The sequence below is a fragment of the Bison bison genome, unplaced genomic scaffold (assembly GCF_000754665.1).
Source record: "Bison bison bison isolate TAMUID 2011002044 unplaced genomic scaffold, Bison_UMD1.0 scf7180017864274, whole genome shotgun sequence".
Classification (NCBI taxonomy): Eukaryota; Metazoa; Chordata; class Mammalia; order Artiodactyla; family Bovidae; genus Bison; species Bison bison.
In genome coordinates, this window is record NW_011494846.1 from 6,019,823 (window position 1) to 6,047,743 (window position 27,921).

At 43.4% G+C, this 27,921-nt stretch overlaps 1 protein-coding gene across 3 annotated transcripts in view; it reads right to left on the bottom strand.

The window, feature by feature from the left end:
* MBOAT1 (membrane bound O-acyltransferase domain containing 1) overlaps window positions 1-27,921 on the bottom strand; it is a 111,205-nt gene that overhangs the window by 21,550 nt on the left and 61,734 nt on the right. For all 3 annotated transcript variants that reach the window (XM_010848819.1, XM_010848821.1, XM_010848820.1), the window contains 5 exons: window positions 19,867-19,962; window positions 9,377-9,432; window positions 7,150-7,204; window positions 5,071-5,254; window positions 2,818-3,010 (listed from right to left, as the gene is read on the bottom strand). In XM_010848819.1, the coding sequence (XP_010847121.1) occupies window positions 2,818-3,010; window positions 5,071-5,254; window positions 7,150-7,204; window positions 9,377-9,432; window positions 19,867-19,962 (584 nt within the window). The remainder of the gene's footprint in view (window positions 1-2,817; window positions 3,011-5,070; window positions 5,255-7,149; window positions 7,205-9,376; window positions 9,433-19,866; window positions 19,963-27,921) is intronic.

Here is a 27,921-nt window from a genome sequence, read left to right on the forward strand (position 1 = left end):
GGGACGACAGAGGATGAGATGGCTGGATGGCATCACTGACTCGATGGACGTGAGTCTGGGTGAACTCTGGGAGTTGGTGATGGACAGGGAGGCCTAGCGTGCTGTGATTCATGGGGTCGCAAAGAGTTGGACACGACTGAGCGACTGAACTGAACTGAAGAACCAGAAGAGGTGACTCTCAGAACTGCCGCATTTATACACGGTCAGAATTCCCTGCTCCCCTTAGTGCATCCTGCCACCTTTTATCCAAGACTGTTCTTGCCTTAAAGCAGTTAGAATCTCTAAGTTCACCAATCCAAAACCGGCTTCACTTGCATTGCACACGGCTCTAACATAACGGAAGATAAATTCATTGGACACCCCTATTTGGGCATCTGTGATCTTTAGAACACAGCCTGGGCTATAACTGAGTCTCACTAATTAGTACTAATTAGTAGGAGAAAAACCACTAGCCTCATATGCTAAGTCCAAAGAAAATAGCTCTATTCTTTCAATAGAAACGGTAACTAGAACTCGACGTACAGAGTGCAAGTCAGCTGGGAGTCATCGAGAGGCCAGCTTTAAGGATTAAATGTATAACTGTGTATAATTAGTACATCAATTATATGTAAATGGTGTTTGAAGGAGCTGCATAAAACAATTATTCGGTTAAGCAGTTTAAATATTCCCCGTTACACTATTCATTGCATCTTTACTTATAAATAATACAAAGGTTAATTTCAGACCAGCCCATGCAATCTAAACTAACACAAACTTCAAATTGAGGCCATGCAAATTAATGAAGCGTTTCTACTGAAGCTACCAAAAACAATGAAGAAAGGCTGGTGGGGAAGAAAAGACAGAGGTAAGTCCACAGAGAAAGCAATCCATGGCAAGGGTTATTTCTCTACTCTAAATATCTGGGGTCACTCCACAAAGGACCGAGTGAGGCCGGACACCCCTGTGCCCTGCAACCGCCTCCCCGCCCAGATTCCCGCCAGTACAACCCACCTCGTGTTAGACTTTCCCTACGAGGCCACGGAATGGCCTTTCTTTCCTCCTTAAATCAGGAGCCGATTTAGTCCAGAAGCCAGCCCTTAAGCCCTGGGGTACAGAATGTGGGAGCAGGAACGGGAGGGAGAAGGGGGGAAGAAAGGGAGGAAAAGCGAAGAAGTAGAAATTAGGAAAGGAGTGAGAGATTCTATCACACACCCTCTCCAGGTTGGAGCAAAGCGAAAAGTCTACTTCAGTAGAAAAACACACCCAGTGTTCTGAGTGGTGCTGCATCCAGAGGAGGAGTAATGCCCACCTACTAAGGAAATGACTCTTCAACAGTAAAGCATCGGCAGGAAAGGCAATCAGATACAAGGAGCTGGGAGCCTCGCCCAAGGACCAGTCCGTACACGTCATCTCCTCTGCCATCCTGTCACTGCCGCAGCTCTGGGTATGCACTGCCTGGTGGGTATATGTGTCTGGGGCCCCACTGAGTGCAATGACCATGAGGGCTGAGATGTCCGACGTTGAGTTCCTCGTAGCACAGAGCCTGGTACTCAACAAAAACTCCTTGCGTTAAACTGAATGGGACCGGGAACAAACTTTCCCACACAGCAAATTTTGGAAAAGCTCTTACGTCTCTCTGTGGTCAAGTATGACATAAATTCTGCATTGGACTGCACTTGTCTCTGAACACTGTGATCTTTAAAAATTCATTTGGACCAGGAGCAGGGAAGAAAGAGGAATAGGGATCACTGCTCTGTTGAAAGGATAGAGTTTCTGTTTCAGGTGATAGAGTTCTGGAAATGGATGGTGGTTATGTTGCATTGTTGTGAGCGAACTTAATGCCATTAAGTTGTACACTATGGTGGATAAAATGGCAAATTCTACATTATGTTTATTTTACCACAATAAAAAAATGATAAATGAATAAATCAGTAGTTATAAACTTGAACTGGGTGCTAAAAACTTAAGAGTATGAAATGAGAGAACTCAGTTAAGTGCCGCACCCGTATGGAATATGGTCTACTAGGAACCAAGTTTAATAATCTACTTGATTTCATAAACCAAGTCACTGTTCCTGACATCAGGCCCCCAGGTCACTTGCAGCTAAGGTGTTAAACTTCCCCTCCTGAAAGTCTTCCAAATGCAAAATAGATATTCCCTATGGTTACCATGCCTTATCAAAATACTTTACCATTCTTGGTATGTAAATAGAAGGTTTATTGCTCACCTTAGCAAAGGTTTAAACTTTTCTGGTGTAAAACTCTTTAAAAGGAAAAGATATAAAAGCTTAATATTGACTAAAGTTACCTCACAGGGGAAAAAGAAAAGTATGATAATGCCCAATTAAGTTGAACTTCCTACCTTAAAAAAAAAATCACTTGAAATCAGCTTCTTTCTAAAGCATAAAGCTTAACCAACTATTTCTTTTAAAAGTTCAACCTAAATAAGCACATGTATGGGTAAAATTCAACGTGTATCCTGTATTACAGACAACCCACAAAAATTACAAGAAAGCCAGATCATTCTGGAATTTTCCCCTAACTTTCCATTACCCTAAATAGCCAAGTTTGATGGGTGGATGCAGCAGCTTCCAAGGTCTGACATCTGCTAATAACACTGGGTTTAAACAATAGCCAGGACTTTTTTCCTTATCACAGATAATTGAAAGGAGGGTTACCCTGGAAAGTACAGAGTCCCCCTGGCTCAACCGCCTTCCATTACACACCGGTCTTTTTTTTTTTTTTTTTTTGGTTTAAATGATCCAAATGTTGCTCTGGCCAAGCCCTCCAAGAAGTAGCATTTTTTCCTCATGCATTCAGCGCCCTCCAGCAAACTCACCTAAAGTCCAGGCAAAGTAATACTTGGGCTTGGAGGCTTGCATGACAATGTATAAGTAGCAGAGTCGGGTCAGAAAATTTGCTTCATGAACAAACCAGTCGTCAACCAGGGAGGTGACAGGGAAGGTCTTCGTCAGCGTCAGAAACAAAAGGAGAGATACCAAGGTCACGCACAGTTTGTGCATCACGGCTCCCTGGAAATGGGGGAGAAGAATGAAGTAACTATTCAGAAGACACTGGTGCGTGGAAAACAATTTCAGCAAAGGGATGCTAAGAATAAAGCTGCCCCATGGCTGCTGTGGTAATAGTCTCTAGAAGGAGAGGCAAAGGGCATTATTCCTCAGGGCACAGTTTCAGATGATGGGCGTACATGCTGTATTTAGACGTAGGATTTGCCTCTGACACCCCAGGAAGGGATGGATCTAAAAAAAAGAAAACTCTTACCAGCACATTCTACCATCAAAGGTCAGGTGGTTTTATTACCCAAGTGAGAGACCACTTGCTCAGTTGGGGCCGACTCTTTGAGAGCCCATGGACCGTATAGCCCACCAGGCTCCTCTGTCCATGGGGTTCTCCAGGCAAGAATACTGGAGTAGGTTGCCATTTCCTTCTCCAGGGGATCTTTCCGACCCAGGGATTGGACCCGGGTCTCCTGTGTTGCATGCAGATTCTTTACCATCTGAACCATTAGGGAAGCCCCTAAACACATGCAAAATCAGTAACATTACAGGATGGCAATCTTCCATCAGAAAGAAAGAGCCACTGGCCACCTGGTTGGTCCTGCAGCCAGCAGAGCCAAGGAAATGGATCTGACTCACCAGCAAGGAGCACAGAGGCTTAATAAGGAAGGATTCTGGGCACGTGATTACATGTCTGAGCCAGGATGTGGGCAGGTAGCTTTACAAACCCTTTCTGGATGGTTTCCATGCAGTCTGCTCTGGGGTTGAGATGTACTAAGGTTTTCAGTTCCCCTGGATGGAGTCATTTTGCCCAGATCCCCTGACATCCAGGAGATGTCAGCTAACACCCAAAGAATTATAGTCCCCAACTTTATAAAAGAGACTACTTTTATTTGTTAACAGCGCCTGCCTCACAGGGTGGCTTGGGGTTTCAGCGCAGGAATGTTTACAAGGGGCTAGGCACAGAGCCGGATTCCCGGCACATCACAGTAGAGCACAGCATGCTTTTCTAACTGTTCACCACTAGTGCGCGCCAGCCCCTCACAACCACATGTCTCTGGCCAAAATGCAACTTCAGAGCTTCATGCTCTCTGTGCACAAAAATGCAAGTCTCCTTGGAGGGCAACGTGAAGACTCTCTGATACCATTATTTTCCAAATAATGTGACACAGAACTCCTGTGACAGACCCTGTGTGTAAGCACCTGTGGTTACGCAGATGACACCCAGCCAGTGACCTCCCTCCTAGATTCTGTCCACAAAGGTCTCTGATTCACCATAAACTGCAGAGGACCTGACTGTGTCAAACTCTTAGAAAACATATGCTTAATCAATCATTTAAACTTTCACATACTTAATGTTGCCTAACAGTGGCATTTAAAAATATTTAAATTATCCTCAATTTCTCCCTTTCCAATGTTTCTCTTCCTTCCATTGATTACAAATTTTTCTTAAATATAGGATATCTGATCTGGATATGTTCAGCAGATTTGCAAAGTTCAATGAGTTATCCTCATGTTGATTAATTTGAGATTAATACACTTCAAATTAAAACATTATTTCAAAAAAACACCTTCAACTTTCTACAAGTCAATAAGATGAAACTTACTGACTATAAGGCATGCCAGGATAAAGCTGGTTTCCCTTGCCATAGTAAGGCTCTGCAATAAAAAGCACATGTATTCTGGTTCCCACTCTTTCCCTCTTCACCATTTATGACATAGTATCCTTTGGCTGTCTATGAATTTCTATTCGTAAAGACACATTTGAAGGTGTTAACTACACAATTGTAGGTACATCATAGGCAGTAAATACTGGCTGGTTGGCAAGTAGATTAATTGCTGTAATATTTCAGGCCAATGAGCTTCTCTGTGAAATAAATTCCTGTTGCACCAACATGGAGAACTCCTGCAAATAAATACCAATGTTGATATTTTAAACAGGGGGGAAAAGTTATGGGCCAAGCTTTCTGGTAAACTATTTGGATTTTTAATTAGAACAATTAAAAGTGACAGCCCTGGTAGCAAAGCTCTACTTCCTAGACCTCTGGATAAATACTTGGCACTGAACAACTTACAGTAGGAGAAGGTTCTGGCAGACTGTGGAAGCCTTTTTCCTTCCAGTTCATTTCCAGCAACTTCATGTGTGTGTGTCTCCCCTCAATGAAGGCTATATAATCCTTGAAATTGTTACAAGGGCCTGCTATGACACTCATGAAGTTGAGAAGGTAGCTCACATATTCCAAAAAGGAGGGTTTTGCTCTGCGAAAATAAAGTGAAAAGTTGAAGAGTCTTCAGTCTTTGATTTTTCTTTCATATCTGCAAATACGCCCGTTGTAAAGACAGGTGTTGTCTCTGTCGCTTGTTAAATGCTACACGCTCTTTCTTTGTTCTGTTTCTTTAAAAACCCACCTAAGAGTGAAATGTAGTTGAAAGGCAGTGAAGGAGGCGAGTGGCTCAGAGACGGCACGGCACTCTATGGCGCCCTCTGCTGGCTAACCGCAGCTCTACACGCGGAGGGCCAGACCGGGACAAAGGCAGCCTTGAGGCTGGGGAACAAACATTCTTTCTGGGCAACCTCAGCTGTCTGTCCACCCGAGAAAATGAAGGTAATAAACATCAGGCAGGGTGGGAACCCGGACTAATGGGACTTGGTCGAGATGGTGTGAGATGGGAAAACTCCCTCCCAACTGCCAAAATAAATACAAAACAAATGATGGGTGGAACTGGTTTCCACTTGAAGAGGCCACACAAAACTACTGCTATAGCTGTCTCCTGTCTGCTTTGGCCTCCGGGCATGACGTCCCGGCCAACAGACAGGGGTAGTGGCAGGAAAACACTCTGCAGAGACCAGCTGTGTCTAGTGTGTTAACGGTAGGCTCCAGTGGTTAAGACTCCGCACTTTCAATGCAGGGGGTGTGTGTCTGATCCCTGGTCCGGGAACTAGCATCCCATATGCCTCACAACCAAAAATAAATGAAGTGCTGTGATATTGTCTGAGTAGAGTTTCATTAAAAATCGTAACATTGGAGAGCAAAAATAAGTACCAAAGGGCATGCTCTTCTAACGACAGAGCTGTGGGAAAAGGATTCCTCACAGGGTTAGCCCTCTAGTGTTTACACCGCTATGATGCTCAGCAAAGAAGTTGGTTCATGAGACTCTTGCGGTGGTTCTGTCTCCATCACTTCCAAGTCCCGATTCCTTAATGAAGGAATGAAGCGGGGACCCTCTCTCATACATCCCGGTTATCTCCTGCTACTCCCTGGTATTCTGGTATTCATTGGAAGGACTGATGCTGAAGCTGAAACTCCGAAACTGTGGCCACCTGATGCGAAGAACTGACTCATTGGAAAAGACCCTGATGCTGGGAAAGACTGAAGGCAGGAGGAGAAGGGGACGACAGAGGATGATATGGTTGGATGGCATCACTGACTTGATGGACGTGAGTTTGAGTAAACTCCAGGAGTTGGTGATGGACAGGGAAGCCTGGTGTGCTGCAGTCCCTGGGGTCGCAGAATCAGACACTGAGTGACTGAACTGAACTCTCTAGTAGGAACTCTTCGCCGTGGCTGTACCACCCTCCCCCACATGCCATTTTACAGCCTTATCAGTGCTATTCTCCTCTTTACATGGCCTCCCTTCCTCTCTGATGCCCACCCCCTCTCTACTTCACATAACATTGGCCAAAATCCACCTTCAAACTTTAGCTTCCTCCTTCCTCCTCTTGCCCAGCCCATATTTCTCTCTCCAACCCTATATCCTATCTTTTTTCATGCCAGCATAATCATACTGATGGGCACAGGTAAGTGACTGTTTCTTGAGGATGTCCCCCAACTCCAGATACATGCCCAATAAAAATAATCCTGGAAGAAACAGAACAACCACAGTGAAGGAGAATCCTGGGAAACTAAGAAAATTACAGAGCCACTGACCCTTTAATCAAGGGAACCTATCCCACAACTACACCCAAATCCATTTAAAATGACCTATGAACAAGGTTATCGTCGCTTACCACTTATAAAAGCCAAAGACAACCCAGTCTACCGATTGTCCATCATAAGTAGCTTCATTCCATAAACAATATTACATCCATATAAACAAGGAAGAGCTCTGAATACTGATGCCCAAAGGGCTCAAGAATATATCGTCAAACTTACTTTACAGCAAGTCGATGTTGCTCGCTGGAAAGATCTTCAGCCCTTCGACCTAGTCCTATGAAAAGAAACATTTAGAAATAAGAGGTTTCGAGTGAAGTAGATCACTACATCCTAAAAGAGGCTGATAAAAACTCCTTTGAAAGAAATGATTCATTTTTATTTCATCAGTCATAAAGAGTCTCTGTTTTCCTTTTCTTTTTTTTAAGTGCTCTGGATCAAAGAGCTGCCAATAAGTACATGAGTGAGGAGGAAAGTCTTTATAGGTTCTTAGGAAGAGGGAGGATTCGGAGGTTACCCTTACTTAATTCACCAGTATGAACAGGGATCTACACTGCATATATTCCTTACCACGCTGTATAGGTTTTCACTGCTACATGAGACACACAAGCCTGCCTTTGCGGCCTGCACTTGCCTAACTGCCACCCAGATTATGCTGGGTACACACACCTGGTACACGCTGAGAATGGAATGGAATGGGAAAGGAATAGGGCACTTTCCTCTTCCAAAAGGGAAAAAAAAAGGAAATGTAACCCTGAATGCAGGGAAAACACCAAAGAATTATCAGGAGGTTTTTCTTCTTTTAAAACGTACCCATGCCAGAACTCCCAACCAAATCACACTTGTGCCTCCTAGAAAATGCGTCTGTTAACTTACAGTCAAGGAAACCAAACTGTCATCTTAAAAGCAAAAGAATTCGACTTTAAAACTGTATATTTAGCCAAGACAGATTACGGTCAACAACCACCAACACAACTCAAAAACATGCCTAAGAGAAGGCAGAGTGTTTCTGGAATTTACTTGTTCCTCCTACACACAAGAAAGAAAAAAAGGCAAATAAACATTTTGCAGCATGTAAGGGATATTCTAAAAACAAAAAACAGGGTAAACTGAGAACGCTTTAAAAAGTAAATTTAGGCAAAAAGCCTATGTATTAAAATCAAAAACAAGAAGCAATGTTGATTAAACAAAATTACACTCACTTTTTTCTAAGATCTCATCAAATAGTCCAGCTCTGGCAATCTCAGGAGGGCTTCCCTGATAGATCAGTTGATAAAGAATCCGCCTGCAATGCAGGAGACCCGGGTTTGATTCCTGGGTCGGGAGATCTGCTGGAGAAGGCAGAGGCTACCCACTCCAGCAATCTCAGGAATTAAACTGATTTTAGCTTATTGACTTATGGTGCTAGTATGAGTCTATAACCACGATCAAATGTTTTTCAGGTACAAAAATATTGACCAACTCTCACCATTTTGTCCAGGACTTTGCCAACTGGGGCACTAAATATCTCCTGTCCTGGGAAACCTTTGGATTCTGAGCAAACTCGGATAGCTGGTCAGTGTAGAAAGACTCCATCCTCAGAATAAAAGTACTCAGTTCTCTAGAGAATGACTAATCACCAAGTATGAACTGGGAATAAACAGGGTCAAAATGAAATCAAACCAGTTCTCAAGCTTTAAGTAAAAACAAGAAGACTCGCTAGTGGGGACTAAATCTTCCCAATGTGTCAACACATAAAGAAGTTTCAACAATCGGAAACCATTTGTTAGAGCCCTACAAACCCAAAGAAGACATCCTTACTAATCGCACCTGCTTCTCTTAAGCCCATATTGAAATCTTCCTCTTGCGTGGAAATGCCACCCTCCTTTCCTGGAACCGGTAGTAACGCTGGAAATAATCACACGTTCTGGCCATTATCAGCAAGGGCCCAAGTGAAGAAAATGTTCAGTTTTTAGACAACCAGAGGATTCTTCCTCTTGCCAGCTTTTTATAGGTTCGGGCCAATCTCATTATATAATTTTCCAAGCCAAAAATAAAGGTAACTTAACTAGCCAATGCTGTTTCGTCTTTTATTACCTTCTGAGCTTCTCAGAGATGAGCCCAAAGGAAAAAGGATGCCATTTCTTCTTAACAGATTTGGAAATCAAGGGCAGAGAGTACCACAAAATTAAACTGAAATTTAAAACATCATACAGCTAAACCAAAAACCCACTGCTCTTGATGCAAATATTTCAGCAAAGGCTACAGATTCAGCAATGGAATGGTAGGTCACGGCTGGGAAAGTAAAAAGCTATGATTAATCTGAGTTGCAAAAAAAAAATTTTTTTTTACAAGATATAACAAGATCTGCCAGCCCTTGTCTAAACTTTAGGCTGTGTATACAGTGGAAAAGAAGAACTCTGAAGGTCAGGCTCACTCTTAGACCCAAAAGGAGGGCTGCTGTTCTCACCGTCATGAACTTGGAATGCCAAGGTTGTGATCTTCTGAGTAACAATCATCAGAGGCCTGAAAGGAAGATAGAAAATAATGAAGACTGGCCACATCGCCACGGGAGAAAATGTTTATTCCATCTCTGGCCCTGGTAGTTTCTCATCTTGACGGTTATTAAGTAAAATACAAAAACCATGGAATTCAAAACAATTTTCCCCTTCCAAATCACCTTGAATAAGTAGAACAAGTGAACAGCAAGATCACCCGGAAAAGTCTCTCTTGCATTTTTACTCGAAGCTAAGTTCCAGAAGCAACACTGCCAGCATCTGCTGGAGCTTGTCTGAAACGCTGAAGCTTATGCTCCATCCCCGACCATAAAATGAGAACCTGAATTTTAACAAGATCTCCATGGAATTCAAATGCACATTTAAGCGTAAGCAGCACTTGTCTGGGAAACACCCAATCCAGTGCCCTGGTACAACCTGGATGGGTATATATGTTGGCTTCCTCATCCTAATATGGTCTAACATGGTTTGTTCTATTTAAAAGCAATTCTTCCGTGCACACATAGTAAAAAAAAGAAACACATTTGTAAAATGTAGCTTCCTGTAAATAAAGCATTTTGTGACCTAAAACAGCAACAATCTTAATTTGAGGGGGAAAAAAAGCTTAAGAAATGACACCCATGTCAACAAGGGTGCCAGGATAGTTCAATGGAGGCAAGAACAGTCTTTTCAGCAAATAGTGATGGGACAACTGGACAGCCACATAAAAAGCATATTGAAAGTAACTAAAAATGGTTCAAAGGCCCAAATGGAAGAGCTAAAACTACAAAACTCTTACAAGAACACACCGGCAGAAAATTTCATGACGTTCAATGTGGCAACAGCTTCTTAGATAAAACACAAAAGCGCAAGCAACCAAAGAGAAAGAAAACGGATTAAATGGCTGTCATTAAAACTTAAATTTTTTGTGCTTCAAAGGACACACACCATCAAGAAAAAGTGAAAAGACATTTCACAGAATGTACAAACATATGTGAAAATCATACATCTGCTAAGGAACCTGTACTAGACTACACAAAGGACTCTTCCGAATTAAAAAGACAAAAATAACCAGTTTAGATGGCCTGAATGGACAGTTTAGATGGCCTGAATTTAGAAGGCTCTGAATGGACATTGATGTTAAAGAAGAGATATAAGCACATGAAAAGATGTTTCGCTGTCATCAGTCATCAGAGAAACGCAAATCAAAACCATGAGACACCACTTGGCAAGCACCAGGATGACCAGAATCAAAAAGACAGGTTGTTTTGGCCACAAGGCGGAGAACTGGAACCCTCATACATTACTGGTGGGAATATTAAATGGTGCAGCTCCTTGAAAAGCAGTCTGCCAGTTTCTCAAAAGGTTAGACATAGAGTGACCATATGACCAAGCAATTCTACTCCTAGGTATGTACCCATGATGTGTCCACACATAAACTTGTACATTCATGTTCAAAGCAACATTATTCATAACAGCCCCAAAGGAACAACCCAAGTAACCCAAATGTTACATAAGTACATTTTATTTATCCATCCATCAGATGATGGGTGTTTGGATTATTCCTTTCAGGCTGTTATGAAGTGTTGCTCTGAACATGTATGTACAAGTCTGTGTGTAGACATATTTTTCTTTCTCATCAACTGATGGGCAAATAAAACACGATATGTTTGTCCATCCAGGGCCTCCCCAGGAGGCTCAGCAGTAAAGAATCTGCCTGCAATGCAGGAGATGTGGGTTTGATCCCTGGGCCGGGAAAATCCCCTGGAGGAGGAAATAGCAACCCACTCCAGTATTCTTGCCTGTAAAATTCCCTGGACAGAGGAGCCTGGCGGGCTACAGTCCATGGGGTCACAAAGAGTCAGACATGGCTGAGCACAGCACACTCACACACACACACATGTCCATCCAACAGAACATTCAATAATTCAATAAAAAACAATGAAGCACTGCTAATGCTCCAGTATAGATAAACCTTGAAAACATTATGCTAAGTGAAAGAAGCCAGACCCAGTGGCCACACACGGCATGATTCCATTTATACAAAGTGCCGAGAATAGGCAACTCCACAGAGAAATGAAATAGATGGCTGGTTGCCTAAGACTGGGGTGAAGGGAGGAAATGTGGAGTGATAGTTAATGCATACAAGTTTCTTTGGGTAGGAGGGTGATGAAAATGTAAAATTAACCACTGTAAAGAGACTCTGTAAATTCACTCTGCGTATATGCTAAAACCTGCTGAATTGTGTCCTTTAAATGGGTGAATTGTATGGTACGTGAATTATATCTCAATAAAGCTACAGTTTGCTTTTTGTAATCATCTGGTCTAGCTCAGTGCCTTTAATAGCTCTATTCTTGCCCCATAAGACAAGATAAAATCTCACCACCCAACTACCGTACCTTCCTCTAAAGTACCTCTACCATACCTTCCTTCTAAGTTTAGCCTGGTTTTCTGATCTCCATCCTCATGGCTTCTTCCTGAATTTGCCATCTCTAACCCATATGTTCTGAGGGCTCATTTACATACAAAGCTGAGGTTTGGTCAGTGTCTATGACTGCATCCTTGAGATAACCTTAGGGTGCAGCACAGCCTCTGGGCCCTGAGCTCTGGCCACGCCAGGTGTGGGAGGATGGGATGGACACAAAGCATCCTTAGGCCAAAGCTGATGTGTCCACTGTACTCAGCCTCCTCTCTCTGAGGTCATTTTCTTCTTTAATTCCTCTCGTTCCCATTTCCATTTTCCATCTCTTTAAAAGAATAAACATGTAATATTTTAAACTACCAGTATAAGCTAGAAAGATACACTATTTTAAAGAGCATGTCAACAAAGGCCCTTTGAAATCTTAACACCTACATCCAACTTTATATCTCATTTGCAAAAGCCCCACTGCCAAGATTTGAAACAAGAGTCCTCACACTGTGAAAGGTGAAGAGCAGGGGAAGTGAGGGGTCTGCCTGTGGAAGGGAGGGGCGGCTTGCTCTCCGGGACTGGGGAGAAATGGGAGTGGCGGACAGGGGTCCCCAGGGTGGTCACTCTAGGGCAGCAAGACAGCTCACAGCTGACACTGATTTTGAGTACACTCTTATGTAGTGGGGGAAAAAAATAACTGCTTCAAGAACATGGAGGTTTGGGTCCTAAAAATAAGATACATCAAAACTTTCTGTAAGAGCAATTTGGCCTTATAGACCCAATATAACCTCACAGCTCATCTTCTTGATATTCTACCAGACTTCTAACCCAGAATGTATAACAGATGCAGAGCGCTATTTATCTTGAAAGGGACTCACTCTAAGCATCACATTCCAAGTGGTTGCCAACTATGACCTTTTTTCCCCAAAGCCTTTTTATCCTGTAAGACTAAGTCTGAGGAATCAGTAATAGGACCTAAGCTCCCAGCCTTCTTTACACAAAGCCCAGCACAAATTTTTTTTGTATTCTGAGACACACATTCTGATGACCATGCACTTTGCAAACTTAGTTTCTACATTTCATTTAATTTATAACTTCATTTTTAAAGGGTTTATAACATTGATATATCCATAAAGAAAATGTGTCACAGAATTAGCTTGGTCTTCTCTCTTTACAGAAGACAGATGGATGGATAAAGAACATACGGTGTGTATATATATATAATGGAATATTACTCAGCCATTAAAAAGAACGAAATGATGCCATTTACAGCTACATGGAGGGACATGGACATGATCATACTAAGTGAAGTAAGGCAGAGAAACACAAATATCATACCACTTATATGCAGAATCTTACAAAATTGATACAAATGAATTTATTTACAAAACAGAAACAGACTCACAGACTTAGAGAATGAATATGGTCACCAGTGGGGAAAATGAGGTGTCGGGGGGGGGATAGATTGGGAGGGACATGTACACAATGCTATAATTAAAATAGATAACCAACAAGGACCTGCTGTATATAACTTAGGGAACTCTATTTTGTAATAACCTAAATGGGAAAATAATTTGAAAAAAGGATACATATTTATAATTGAATCACTTTGCTATACACCTGAAACTAACATTGCTCATCAACCATATTCTAATATAAAATTTAAAAAAAATTTTTTAAAGAAATGTAACATTTGTTTTCCTTTACCAGGGAGTTAGATTTAATGTATTTCACAAGTAGGCACACGTTCAGCAAAGCATTTAGTATCTATTCCCAGAAATAATGGGCATGAGAAAGCAGCTCTCTGATTGGCTGCTGGGGGTGCGTAATTGACGGGCTCCAGCTCCATCCTCTGGTTCCATCGCCTTGTTGGTGCTGAACCCACACCTCCTGAGGTTGTGTCCAGTCAATGACTGAGCACAGCTGGGTACCCAGCAGGCCCTCCAGGCCAGGTATGGTGCTCCTCAGCTGGGGATCCGAGCTCGAGGACTTATCCCTGAACTTGCTGAAATATTACAAGAACTGCACTGCAGTCCAAGACCTCAGTCCCCTCCTTTCCTGTCCATCTCAGGGGTCAGACATGCATGTCCATCTGATGGCTCCCCCAGATGGAAGAACCTCCCTGTTTAGTTACCTGCATGTTTTCCCTCACAGGTATTTCACCCAACAAATCTCATACTTCTGTTCCCACCTTGGCATCCACTTCTCACAGAACCCAGACTAATAAAATGCATAACAGTAAATATCTGGATCAATGTAAATGAATAACAGTTATTCCACATGAAATCTGTACCTTTAGGTCTATGTAAGAATCATATTGTTATCATTCTTGATGAAAAAAAATCTCCCTTCTAGGGGGGCAAAAGAAAGAAGCTATGGGTCAAATATTGTTACTCATCACCCAGACTATACTTTCAATAATATAGTGTTTCTGTTTGAAGTATGTGAAGAAAGTTCTAGCAACTTAAATAAGAAACAACTCACATGTGGGATCATGGGCTTATAAAACACACTGGCAACCTGTAGGAAAGGAAATGGGGTTAGACTCCTCCTCCATTCTTACTTTCCTGTGGGTGTAAGGAATGGAGCCATACGCTCCTGCTCAGAGGATGTCCATTCTGAACACTTTTTCATTCATCGATTTATTTAAGCCAATGGGTAGATCAGATGCCAAACTCAGATGGCACAGCTTACTGAGACATCAGAGTTACTGACTTAGGATAAAACTCAAATACCATAGTACCATCCATGTTGCATTTCAATCAAAAAGTAATATAATCTAAGACACAGACCCCCTATTTCCACCGGGCTGATCAGGTCAGTGATTGGGATTATAGTAAACCAACAGAGGAAAACATCTCCCATGGAACAACAGGGCAAACAAACTCTCCTACCCCAGGGGGTGTGAGTGAGTGGTATTTCTAGAATGCCCAACAGGATAACCAGGAACACAAATGGCTGTTGTTCCACTGGTGTAGGCTGCAGCTCACCGTGAGAAGCATGCACAGTGTGCATTCAACTGTATTATGTTTAAATGACAGTTAGAACTTATTATATAAAACTAAAAAAAAACAATTATTGAAATCAATTAAGACCACTCCCCAACCCTAGACAGAATCACTGTCTTAGTATTTATTTCCCTCCACTCTTTTTTCCCCCACACATGTTCACATTCATGAAAATGGAATCTCAATACACGTATTTTTTGGTGTGGTTTTGATTTTCCATTATATTGTAAGCATTTCCAGTGTTATTAGATATTCTTTGAAGACATCCTTTTAATGGATGCATATTAGTACCAGAATTTATTTTTTAATTTTTTTGGCCACACCATGTGGCTTGTGGGATCTTAGTTCCCCAGCCAGGGACTGAATCTGTGACCTTAGCAGTGAGAGCACGGAGTCTGAACCACTGGACAACCGAGGAATCCCCGTTTAGTGTCCCAATTTACCCACTCACCTCTTTTGGACCCTTTAGGATGTTTCCAATTTTGCACTATGATGGACAAGTTGCACTATTCATAAGTTGAACACACATATGAATAAATTTGATTTCCTTCAGGTAATTCAGTTCCTAGGAATTCATAATATGATATAAACTTTTAAAAATTTCTTGCTTAAAATTTGTGGCTAAGTTGCCTTCCAGAACAGTTGTACCAATTTATACTCCCACTAGCAGCGTATAAAAGTTCTCATTTCATGATGTTTTCAAAAAAACATGAGCAACTCAAATTGCCATCCTGATGACAGGGCAATTATCTGCCTGAATCTGGCCCTGTCTGCAAAAGGATTAAGGTTCCTTCTTGCTGTTGCCCTCAGAAGAAAACTCGATTTGCACCCTTCTGTGAGCAAAAAAACAATCAGTTCACTATCACACACTTAAAAGGAATCAAGTATCAGCTTTATTACAAGCAATTGTTGAGCTTCCCCAGGGAGAACAGTTAAATCTTCCCATATTTTTAATAACCTGCATTCACAGAGAAAACACGGAGGGCACTGGCCCTGTGTGTACTGACACAAATGACATCAGCATCACTAATAAAAGTGAATCTTGTGTGTCACGCTCGCCATTCACACCAGCTTTGATTACTTTCAGAATGATAAAATTTCAAGACCCAGAGTAATCTGAAGTACAAGTTTATGTACTCCCCCAAATTAGAAACACATACACATCATTGCTGGAGAAGGGAATGGCAATCCACTCCAGTATTCTTGCCTGGAGAATTCCATGGACAGAGGAGCCTGGTGGGCTACAGTCCGTGGGGTTGCAAAGAGTTGGACACAACGGAGCAACTAACACACACACCTCATTGTAACAACACGGACATAATCCAATCTTGGTCACCTCCTGTCTGCGCTCTTGCTCTAAACAACGGTGTTAGGCACATAGGTTTGCACGCGTGCTCAGAAGAGAACAGCTATCACATCAGGCTGCTGCCTTAAAACACCAAGTGTAACCTCAAATCACTGCTTGACTCCTCAACAAAATCCTAAATAAGATTCTTAGACCAACATAAACAGGAGTGTTAAATTCCATTCTGAAAGAGAACTGCTGGTTGCTTGCATGTTCATCATGAGAACGGTTTCCTACTGGGGCTTCCCTGGTGGCTCAGACAGTTAAGAATCTGATGCACGTTTGATCTCTGGGTTGGGAAGATCCCCTGGAGAAGGGAATGGCAGCCCACTCCGATATTCTTGCCTGGAAAATTCCATGGACAGAGGAGCCTGGTGGGCTGCAGTCCATGAAGTCACAAAGAGTTGGACATGACTGAGCAGCTAACACAATGAGAACAGACCGTCAGAATCTCTCCTATTGACCATGTGTGATGTAAAACACTGTGTCAATTTCCGGTTAGTTTGTACCTCTCCATTTACGTTTCTGACATTACCCAAGAAGATGGATCTGTATCAGTGAGGCACTGTGCATTTAGGGTGACAGGGAAAAAATAATGCTGCTGCCTAAGAATGCCCTATAATTAAAAAAAAAAAAAAGACACATATCTTCCAGGAACTGAATAAAGTATGGTCACTTGCCAATTAGGGCTCTAAATCACCTTCAATGTACAGGAGCAGACACATTTTCGTTGTCTCCTTTCCCTAACAGAAGTGTCCTTTCTAATTCAAACAGTCTGCACTTTTATATGTAAAGAAGAGATTTCTTAACACAAGCAGACCCAAAAATGCCGGAGGATAAACACCACATAAGGAAACGTAGCATAATTTCGCCTACGCCGCTGACAGTGGAGTGGACAGGAACTTCCATCCTCCAGTGCTGTCAAACCCCAAATCCACCCCGTTTCAAAAACGCATGACTGTCTTCCCATAATTTGCCCTCTATCCTTCCCTTTTGGTAACTTTCCACAATTGCAATTATACTAAAAATGACGTAACAACCGTTCGAGAGTTTTACGGACAAAACCACCGGAGATGTCATGAAGGCAGGGAGGAATGTGGAGAGGGAGGCATTGTGTCCTGTTTGACCAAGAGCTGGGGACTGCAGTCAGCAGATATATACATGAAATCAGAACGATGGATATTCATCTCCTAGAGCCACCATAACCTCTCCCAGTTCTGGAGGTCAGAAAGGCCACAAGCAAGGTGCTGGCAGAGCTGGGTTTTCTGAAAGCTCTGACGAAGACTGTTCCGTGCCTCTCCCGGCTCCCTGGGGCGGCGGCAGCGCCTGGAGTCCCTGGCTTGTGGCTGCATAACTCTTACCTCTGCCCCGTCTTCACGTGGCCGCCCTCCCCCTGTGTATCTCTCTCTCTCGTGGACATTTTATAAGGACACCCGCCATGTGAATTTAGGGCCCATCCTAATCTAGCATGCCCTCACACTAACTGAGTACACCTGCAAAGGCCCTGTTTCTAAATAAGAACATATTCTGAGGCTCCAAGTGGACACGAATTAGGGGCACGCTCGTCAAACCAGTTCATGGTGACGCGCTCACACGCGGCCTCCCTACACAAACCTGGAGTGGGTAACTGCACATGCATTCTTCCTCAGTCTTTCCTCACCTCTGTCTCCTATAATCGCGCCTGCCATCTACAGGTTCTCAGTCAGGTCTGCTGAATGGTGAATGAAGGTACCTTCCAAGGCAGAACCCAAGCCACTCCTTGGAGTGTGGATCTGATCGATGATGGCTTTGCTCTTACACAATCCCCATCCACTTTCTCTGGAGTGGTTTTCTCCAACACGGATTGAGAAGGTAAGGGGAAGCAAAGATGCTTGCAAAGCAATCTTAATGCAAGATTTTCATGTTTATAATCCTGCCTCACACCCTTTTGGCTTTCTCAAATACTAGAGTATTTAACTCATTCATTTAGTGAACACCTATGACATGCCAGGTGTTCTTCCCTGGTGGCTCAGATGGTAAAGTGTCTGCCTCCAATGTGGGAGACCTGGGTTCAATCCCTGGGTCGAGAAGATCTCCTGGAGAGGGAAATGGCAACCCACCCCAGTATTCTTGCCTGGAGAATCCCACGGATGGAGGAACCTGGTAGGCTACAGTCCATGGGGTCGCAAAGAGTCGAACACAACTGAACGACTTCCCTTTCACTATGACAGACCAGAAGCTCTTCTAAGTATGGGGAACGGGGGACATAGTTCTGGGGTTAAACCAAAAAAACTGAAGTCTATTGATTAAACTCTAAGGAGAGTTATGACCACCATTTTGAAATTACTTTTAATGCTATAACTTTGCGACTGTGTTGCTAATCTTTGTTGCTCCCACGTTTTCCATATTTTGCTAGCCATACACATCATTGAAAAAAAACAGAAAGAAGTTTGTGAATCTGTTTCAGGAAACTGAAAGATAGTGGTCCACAATCTGGGAGGAAAGGAATAAAGAAAGGATGCAACTCAAAAAAGAAAGGATGCAACTCAAAGAGAAAAAGGCAAAACCCAGAGGACTGAGGGTAAGAGGAACTTATGCCCAGAAAGCCAGTCTGAGACCAAACTAGGGTTGTGGAAGTTTCAAGGCAACAGGTTTTGTGTTCCAGGCAACACTTCGCCTCCTGAAGTCTCGTCACAATGGGAGAGTTTAGTTGCACAACTGGGAAGTTCATACAAATGAGTGGTAAGTTGTAGCCCTTATTTCATTGATTACTCTCTACCAACTCAGCCCATGAAAGGCAGGTCACCTCAGGCCGCCTGCGTAGATGAAAAGCGAACTCCTAAGGAAGTGACGTGGAGAATACATGACCTGTGAGGAGGAGGATCTCTCCTTTAGTGCCTGTTCCTCAAGATTCGCAAAAAGCTGTTCCTGAAAGAGCATCAACAGAGCACAAACTGTTCACTGATTCACTATCACCTTCACCAGGTGACCCACTAGGAGAGGGGTGGCCCCCCGGGTGAAGGCCGCAGTGACAGACAAAATTTTACAAGGATGGAGACCCCTGCTATGCATTACCCTTCTGGTTGCCAGAAGTCTGGGGGAGCTGGGGAGGGGACCTGGGAAGGCCAGAGCAGCCAGGGGTCACTCAGTGGGGCTCACAGAACAGCTGTTGGATTGGCCAAAAAGTTCATCTGGCTTTTCTGTAACAGCACATGGAGGCCAACCCAATGTTTATCAGCTCCTATGGAAGAATTTTGTGTTATTAACTAGTAAGAGATAAAACACCAATGCTGTATTTGGGACCTTAGAATAGGGGTTGGCAGACTTTTTTGTACAGGGCATGATAGGAAATATTTTGGCTTCTGTAAGGTCATATGGTTTCTGTCATAACTACTCAGTGCTACCACCATAGTGCAAAAAGCAGCCGCAGATAACAAATACATGAGTAAGTGCCTGGGCATGTTCCAATATAACTACAGAATCAAGTGGCAGCCCAGACAGAGCCCACGGCACGTGGTTGGCAGCCCTGCCTTACGACAACAGCAGAGTTCACCATCCTACGGAGCAATCAAATCACCGCCCTCAACCTCACGTGCACCGTCTCACCAAATGATTTAACCAAGTCACTGATGACTCATACCTGTGTTCTCGATCTTTACAGACCCCAGGGGACTGAGTCAAAGTCAGCCACCCAACCATCCCAACGCAAATGAAGATACTCACCCAGAAAAATCTGTAGTGAGAATTCCGTAGTGGAAGATGTAGATTCGACTGATGTGGCAGATTGTAAGGTAGCCCATTGCTACAAAAAAGGAGTATCTAGAACCAAAAAAAACCACCGAGGATCAGATCATTGTGCATGCAGTCAATCGACTTTCTCTTCTCTCCCTCACCCACCACATGCGATTAGCCGCCAAGTCCTACCTGGTCCACCTCCCTCCCAGCACATCCCTGCTCCTCTCTTGCACACACACGGCTCTCAGCCCTTCATTTTTCCTCATCTGGACCACTGCAGTCGTTCTCAACTGGGGCAGCATGATGGAATCACCTGGGGAGTAACTGGCCCCACCCCCGGATATTCTAATTTCATTGATAAGGGATACATGTGGCAGGTGTGACTACAACGTGCAGCCAGAGCTGGGAACCGCGGACCTGTAAGGTCCTGCACTCAGATCCTCCTCTTCACAAGCCATCCTGTTTACACAGTGATCTTCCTAAAATATAAATTATCCTGTTGCCAACCACTCCCTTCCTGAAACACTTTGTTCCCTTGGCTTCCATTCTCCTTGTTTCCTTCCCAGCTCTCTGGGCAGTTCTTCCAAGGCTCTTGCTCAGCCTATCTTCCTCCCTCTACTCCTTAGGCATCAGCAGTCCCAGTGCTCTGCTCAGAACCCTCCCTGCTGATGCCTGAGGCTTCAATTTCCACCTTCTCCTGTTCACTCCCTGGCCTCCTTCAGAGGATCATCCTATGGTATAAACCAGCAATGTACACACACGCATGCATGCATGCCATTAAGAACATTCATCAACTTGTACACATAAAGATATATGATCATCTGATTAACCACTGTCTCCCTTACAAGCCGGAAAGCCCCATGAGAATAAGGATGGTCACGTGTGTTTCATTCACCACTAGCTGAGACTGTCGCCAGTGTTGAATGAACACACAATAAATGAATGTTTCTTGACTTAAAAGCCACAGGGTTCAACCCTGGTTCAGGAAGACCCCACCTTCCCTGGGGCAACTAAGCCCACCGCTACTGAAGCCCATATGCCCTAGAGCCTGTACTCCACAACCAGAGAAGCTCCGGCAATGAGAAGTCCATGCACCCCAACTAGAGAGCAACCCCCACTGTCTGCAATGAGAGAAAGCCTGGACACAGCCGAAGGCCCAGCGCAGCCATAGACTGATAAATAAAGCCGTTTAAAAAAGAGTTTTGCTCCTCCACCCCACGCCTACTCCCTACTGTCTAATCACATCAAAACTCCTGAATACAGCATTCCAGCTGCTGCACATGCTAAGCTCTACCTTAACAGTTCCTTTTTGGATCACCTCCAGCCATGTTCCACGTCCATCACGTGTTAAACCACACCGGACTGCTCCCTTCCAATTAAATCCTGAATTTTCAGGCCAGATTTCCTTCTCCTTCCTCTGTCTGCAACTCTTTGCTCCCTCATATGGTCTATCTGGACACAAATTATCTGATATCAGTTCAGTTCAGCCACTCAGTCGTGTCCGACTCTTTGCGACCCCATGAATTGCAGCACGCCAGGCCTCCCTGTCCATCACCAACTCCCGGTGTTCACTCAAACTCATGTCCATCGAGTCGGTGATGCAATCCAGCCATCTCATCCTCTGCTGTCCCCTTCTCCTCCCGCCCCCTATCCCTCCCAGCATCAGGGTCTTTTCCAATGAGTCAGCTCTTCACATGAAGTGGCCAAAGTACTGGAGTTTCAGCTTCAGCATCAGTACTTCCAATGAACACCCAGGAGTGATCTCCTTCAGAATGGACTTGTTGGATCTCCTTGCAGTCCAAGGGACTCTCAAGAGTCTTCTCCAACACCACACTTCAAAAGCATCAATTCTTTGGCGCTCAAATTTCTTCACAGTCCAACTCTCACATCCATACATGATCAATGGAAAAACCATAGCCTTGACTAGACGGACCTTTGTTGGCAAAGTAATGTCTCTGCTTTTGAATATGCTGTCTAGCTTGGTCATAACTTTTCCTCCAAGGAGCAAGCGTCTTTTAATTTCATGGCTGCAGTCACCATCTGCAGTGATTTTGGAGCCCAAAAAAATAAAGTCTGACAATGTTTCCCCATCTATTTTCCATGAAGTGATGGGACCAGATGCCATGATCTTCGTTTTCTGAATGTTGAGCTTTAAGCCAACTTTTTCACTCTCCTCTTTCACTTTCATCAAGAGGCTTTTTAGTTCCTCTTCACTTTCTGCCATAAGGGTGGTGTCATCTGCATATCTGAGGTTATTGATATTTCTCTCGGCAATCTTGATTCCAGCTTGTGCTTCTTCCAGCCCAGCGTTTCTCATGATGTACTCTGCATATAAGTTAAATAAGCAGGTGACAATATACAACCTTGATGTACTCTTTTTCCTATTTGGAACCAATCTGTTGTTTCATGCCTAGTTCTAACTGTTGCTTCCTGACCTGCATATAGGTTTCTCAAGAGGCAGGTCAGGTGGTCTGGTTTTCCCATCTCTTTCAGAATTTTCCAGTTTTTTCCAGAATTTTCCAGTTTCCTGTGTGTGATTGTGGTCCACACAGTCAGAGGATTTGGCTTAGTCAATAAAGCAGAAATAGATGTTTTTCTGGAACTCTCTTGCTTTTTCCATGATCCAGCAGATGTGGGTAATTTGATCTCTGGTTCCTCTGCCTTTTCTAAAACCAGCTTGAACATCTGGAAGTTCACGGTTCACATATTGCTGAAGCCTGGCTTGGAGAATTTTGAGCATTACTAGTGTGTGAGATGAGCACAATTGTGCGGTAGTTTGAGCATTCTTTGGCATTGCCTTTCTTTGGGATTGGAATGAAAACTGACCGTTTCCAGTCCTGTGGCCACTGCTGAGATTTCCAAATTTGCTGGCATATTGAGTGCAGCACTTTCACAACATCATCTTCCAGGATTTGAAATAGCTCAACTGGAATTCCATCACCTCCACTAGCTTTGTTCGTAGTGATGCTTTCTAAGGCCCACTTGACTTCACATTCTAGGATGTCTGGCTCTAGGTGAGTGATCACACCATCGTGATTATCTGGGTCATGAAGATCTTTCTTGTACAGTTCTTCTGTGTATTCTTGCCACCTCTTCTTAATATCTTCTGCTTCAGTTGGGTGCATAGCATTCCTGTTGTTTACTGAGCCCATCTTTGCATGAAATGTCCCCTTGCTATCTCTAATTTTCTGAAGAGATCTCTAGTCTTTCCCATTCTGTTGTTTTCCTCTATTTCTTTGCATTGATTGCTGAGGAAAGCTTTCTTATCTCTCCTTGCTATTCTTTGGAACTCTGCATTCAGATGGGTATATCTTTCCTTTTCTCCTTTGCTTTTCATTTCTCTTTTTTCACAGCTATTTGTAAGGCCTCCCCAGACAGCCATTTTGCTTTTTTGCATTTCTTTTCCATGGGGATGGTCTTGATCCCTGTCTCCTGTACTGTGCCAGGAACCTCAGTCCATAGTTCATCAGGCACTCATCTATCAGATCTAGTCCCTTAAATCTATTTCTCACTTCCACTGTATAATCATAAGGGATTTGATTTAAGTCAAACCTGAATGGTCTAATGGTTTTCCCTACTTTCTTCAATTTAAGTCTGCATTTGGCAATAAGGAGTTCATGATCTGAGCCACAGTCAGCTCCCAGTCTTGTTTTTGCTGACTGTATAGAGCTTCTCCATCTTTGGCTGCAAAGAATATAATCAATCTGATTTCAGTGTTGACCATCTGGTGATGTCCATGTGTAGAGTCTTCTCTTGTTTTGTTGGAAGAGGGTGTTTGCTATGACCAGTGCGTTCTCTTGGCAAAACTCATTAGCCTTTGCCCTGCTTCATTCTGTATTCCAAGGCCAAATTTGCCTGTTACCCCAGGTGTTTCTTGATTTCCTACTTTTGCATTCCAGTCCCCTATAATGAAAAGGACATCTTTTTTGGGTGTTAGTTCTAAAAGGTCTTGTAGGTCTTCATAGAACCATTCAGCTTCTTCAGTGTTACTGGTTGGGGCACAGACTTGGATTACTGTGATATTGAATGGTTTGCCTTGGAAACGAACAGGGATCATTCTGTTGTTTTTGAGATTGCATCCAAGCACTGCATTTCAGACTCTTTTGTTGACCATGATGGCTACTCCATTTCCTCTAAGGGATTCTTGCCCACAGTAGTAGATATAATGGTCATCTGAGTTAAATTCACCCATTCCAGCCCATTTTAGTTTGCTGATTCCTAGAACGTCGATGTTCACTCTTGCCATCTCCTGTTTGACCACTTCTAATTTGCCTTGATTCATGGACCTAATATTCCAGGTTCCTATGCAATATTGCTCTTTACAGCATCGGACCTTGCTTCTATCACCAGTCACGTCCACAACTGGGTATTGTTTTTGCTTTGGCTCCATCCCTTCGTTCTTTCTGGAGTTATTTCTCCACTGATCTCCAGTAGCAAATTGGGCACCTACTGACCTGGGGAGTTCCTCTTTCAGTATCCTATCATTTTGCCTTTTCATACTGTTCAAGGGGTTCTCAAGGCAAAAATACTGAAGTGGTTTGCCATTCCCTTCTCCAGTGGACCACATTCTGTCAGACCTCTCCACCATGACCCGCCTGTCTTGGGTGATATGGCTTATCTGATATGGCTGGGCTCTAATGTCACCTAGCATAGTCTTGCTCCATCCACCCCACCCCAACTCCCAACACAATTCACTGCTCAACTGCCTGTGTTTCTCCAGTGCTCTATGCTAACACATCATCATAACATTAAAATTACATGTATCTGTTTCTCCAATTCATTGTAATCTTAAGCACCCAAACTCTCGGCCACCAAGAGGTTCACTTAACTGTTAGTTGCAATGAACTAAACTGAGAACATTAAACACCTTGGAAGAAAAGCTATGACCAACCTAGACAGCATATTAAAAAACAGAGACATTACTTTGCCAACAAAGGTCCGTCTAGTCAAAGCTATGGTTTTTCGAGTAGTCATGTATGGATGTGAGAGTTGGACCATAAAGAAAGCTGAGCACTGAAGAATTGATGCTTTTGAAGTGTGGTGTTGGAGAAGACTCTTGAGAGTCCCTTGGACTGCAAGGAGATCCAACCAGTCCATCTTAAAGGAAATCAGTCCTGAATATTCATTGGAAGGACTGATGCTGAAGCAAGAAACTCCAATACTTTGGCCACCTTCTGAGGAGAACTGACTCATTGAAAAAGACCCTGATGCTGGGAAAGATTGAAGGCAGGAGGAGAGGGGACAACAGAGGATGAGATGGTTGGATGGCATCATCGATTCGCTGGACATGAATCTGAGCAAGCTCCAGGAGTTGGTGATGGACAGGGAAGCCTGGCGTGCTGTAGTCCATGGGGTCACAAAGAGTCAGACACAACTAAGCAACTGAACAGAACTGAACTGAATGGTTCAGGAGCCCATCATAAACAGACATAAATTCACAAGGATGATTTTCAAACAAATGTAATAAAACTGGGAAGATGTATATTCTGATACCGAATGATGTTGAAATTCACAAATTCACATTAAAATAACTCATCAAGACTAAATCAACCTCAGGAATAGTAAAGAAAGGATAATAAACATTCATCTGGTAGCAAGGGAAAGCAGGATGCTAAGCCAGATACAGTAAAGCACTCTATAACTTTAGTTCTCTTCATTATTTGCAAGCAAAGATGTTACCACACAGAAATGACTTTTCCCTCCCTGGGTTCAACCATAACCCCTTCCAGACCAAGAAGATGGTGCACAAAGCAAATGTTTAAGAAAAAACTCCCTTATGAGCTGAAGTACTAGAATGGAGTTAGACCTTTTCCCTCTAGTACCTGTCCCCCCTCCCAAGCCAGTTCACAAGGGTCAAGGCAGTAGCACAAAGAAGATTGGAGAGACTTTTCCAGAATCATTTTGAATCAAAAGGAGCTACGCCCATGCCTTCCTGGGACCCTTCACCCAGAGAGAAAAGCAAGTTCAATTCAATTATTATACTATGACCCACCTACCAAGGGTGGGGCCAAGTACTGAGTCCCCAGACAATAGAGAAATACATTCATTTCCCCTGAAAAACCTGAATCCAGGAGCAGCAGACAGAGCATGTATTCTGGGCCCAGACCAACATGAGTTCAAATCCAAGCACTGGCCAAACTCATCTGCAGGTGTGAGAAGTCAGGCCAGTAGTTACTTTAGGAAGGAAGGGTGTGGTAGAGATTGGAGCTTGAATGACGGTGACACAGTCCTCGCTGACCTTCGTGGCAGTTGCAGGGGTGCATTCACTTTGTGAAAACTCACTCAACTGCAGAGCCATTTGTACACCCGGGGCTTTCCAGGTGGCACCAGTGGTAAAGAATCCGCCTGCCAATGCAGGAGACACAAGCAATATGGGTTTGATCCCTGGGTTGGAAAGATACCTTGGAGTAGGAAATGGCAACCAACTCCAGTATTCTTGCCTGGGAAATTTCATGGACAGAGGAGTCTGGAGGGCTACAAAGGAGCCAGACATGACTGAATGACTGAGCACGTACACCCATTCACCTCTCTGAACTTTCATCATTTTCCATCTCAGGAAAAAAAAAAATCTATACCCTATAGAGTTCTCCTAGAAAGAATATATTTGCCGTAATGATAGGAAATAGTAAATGTAATTGTATACTGATATACTCAATAAGAGTTTATATATCAATTTAATGAAACATATTTAAGAGAGCTTGGCCTCAAAAGTTGGTAACTGCATCACTAAGTTCCCACATGAGGCCTTCCATCCCAGGAGGTACTGTATTCTGTTCCAGTGGGTTCATATAAAGTAAGTGAACACCTGTGATTTTTGCCCAACAGAGTGGCCTGGGAAGTAAACAGCATCGGTACTTCATGAACTCTCTAGATAAATCCTGAATAACAGGCAGCTCTGCAGTGGGTTAGGTCCACATGGCAGCAAGTACCACCATCTTCCCCTCCTATTCCCAGCTATGCATAGAACACAACTCATAACTCAGGGAAAGGCAGAGGAAAACAATTCACAAAGAACCCAGCAATCTTGAAGCAAACTTAAGCTCAAACCATCCCCTGGTGGCTCAGTGGTAAAGAATCCACCTGCCAATGTAGGAGATGTGGGTTCAATCCCTGGATCGGGGAAAATCCCCTGGAGTAGGAAATGGCAACCCACTCCAGTGTTCTTGCCTAGGAAATCCCATGAACAGAGGAGCCTGGCAGGCTACGGTCCATGAGGTCACAAAGAATCGGACAAAACTCAGCAACTAAACAACAAACACCACGACAAACCCCACGTCGCATAGGCGGGAAGCCCGACACGCAAAGCCGCCGCCTGGCTTTTCCAACCTCATGCTGCTGCAAACAGCCAGGTTTCCTGACCCCTGCCTGGTGTTCTTTCCCAGCAGCAAGAGGAAACAACTTCCCTCCATGGGGAAATGTGAGCCACTCCTGACTTCAGCAGTCCTGGCAACCACACAAGCACAGAAAAAGGAGAAGAACTTGTTCTGGCATTTTTTTCTTTCCAGTCTTAGGACACGGCCCTCTGCTACCACAATGTTATCATGAAGAAATAGTCAGAGCCTGCCCGTGAAGGGCTCTCCCTACCAACGCCGGAGGATTCCACTCCTGGCTGGAGACTAACACAGCAAGCCTGAAAATACAGCTGGACCCTCTGAAAAATGGACCCCACCTCACCAGCATCACACAGATGCAGGGAGAACTGACAAATTATAATTTGTAAGGTAGCTGGAAATCTGCTTTAGAGATGTGACATTTTTATTCATCATTTAATTCCAGTGTCAAGTGGAGGAAAAGCCACGCATTTTTACCTCCTACTGAAAAAAAAAGCATTTTGTCATAACATGAAGCATTTCCCAAATCCATTCTTAACAAATTATAGAAATACCGATTTCTTATTTCCCTTCTGAAGGAATGACTCTATCCTCTTTAAGGAAGACACTTAGCAGAGAGATGACTAGAATTCAAATTTCCCAAGTTCATTCGAACACAAAGTTAAGTGACTATCCAAGTTAAAAGCAGGCAAAAATATTTTCCCTTGCAAAC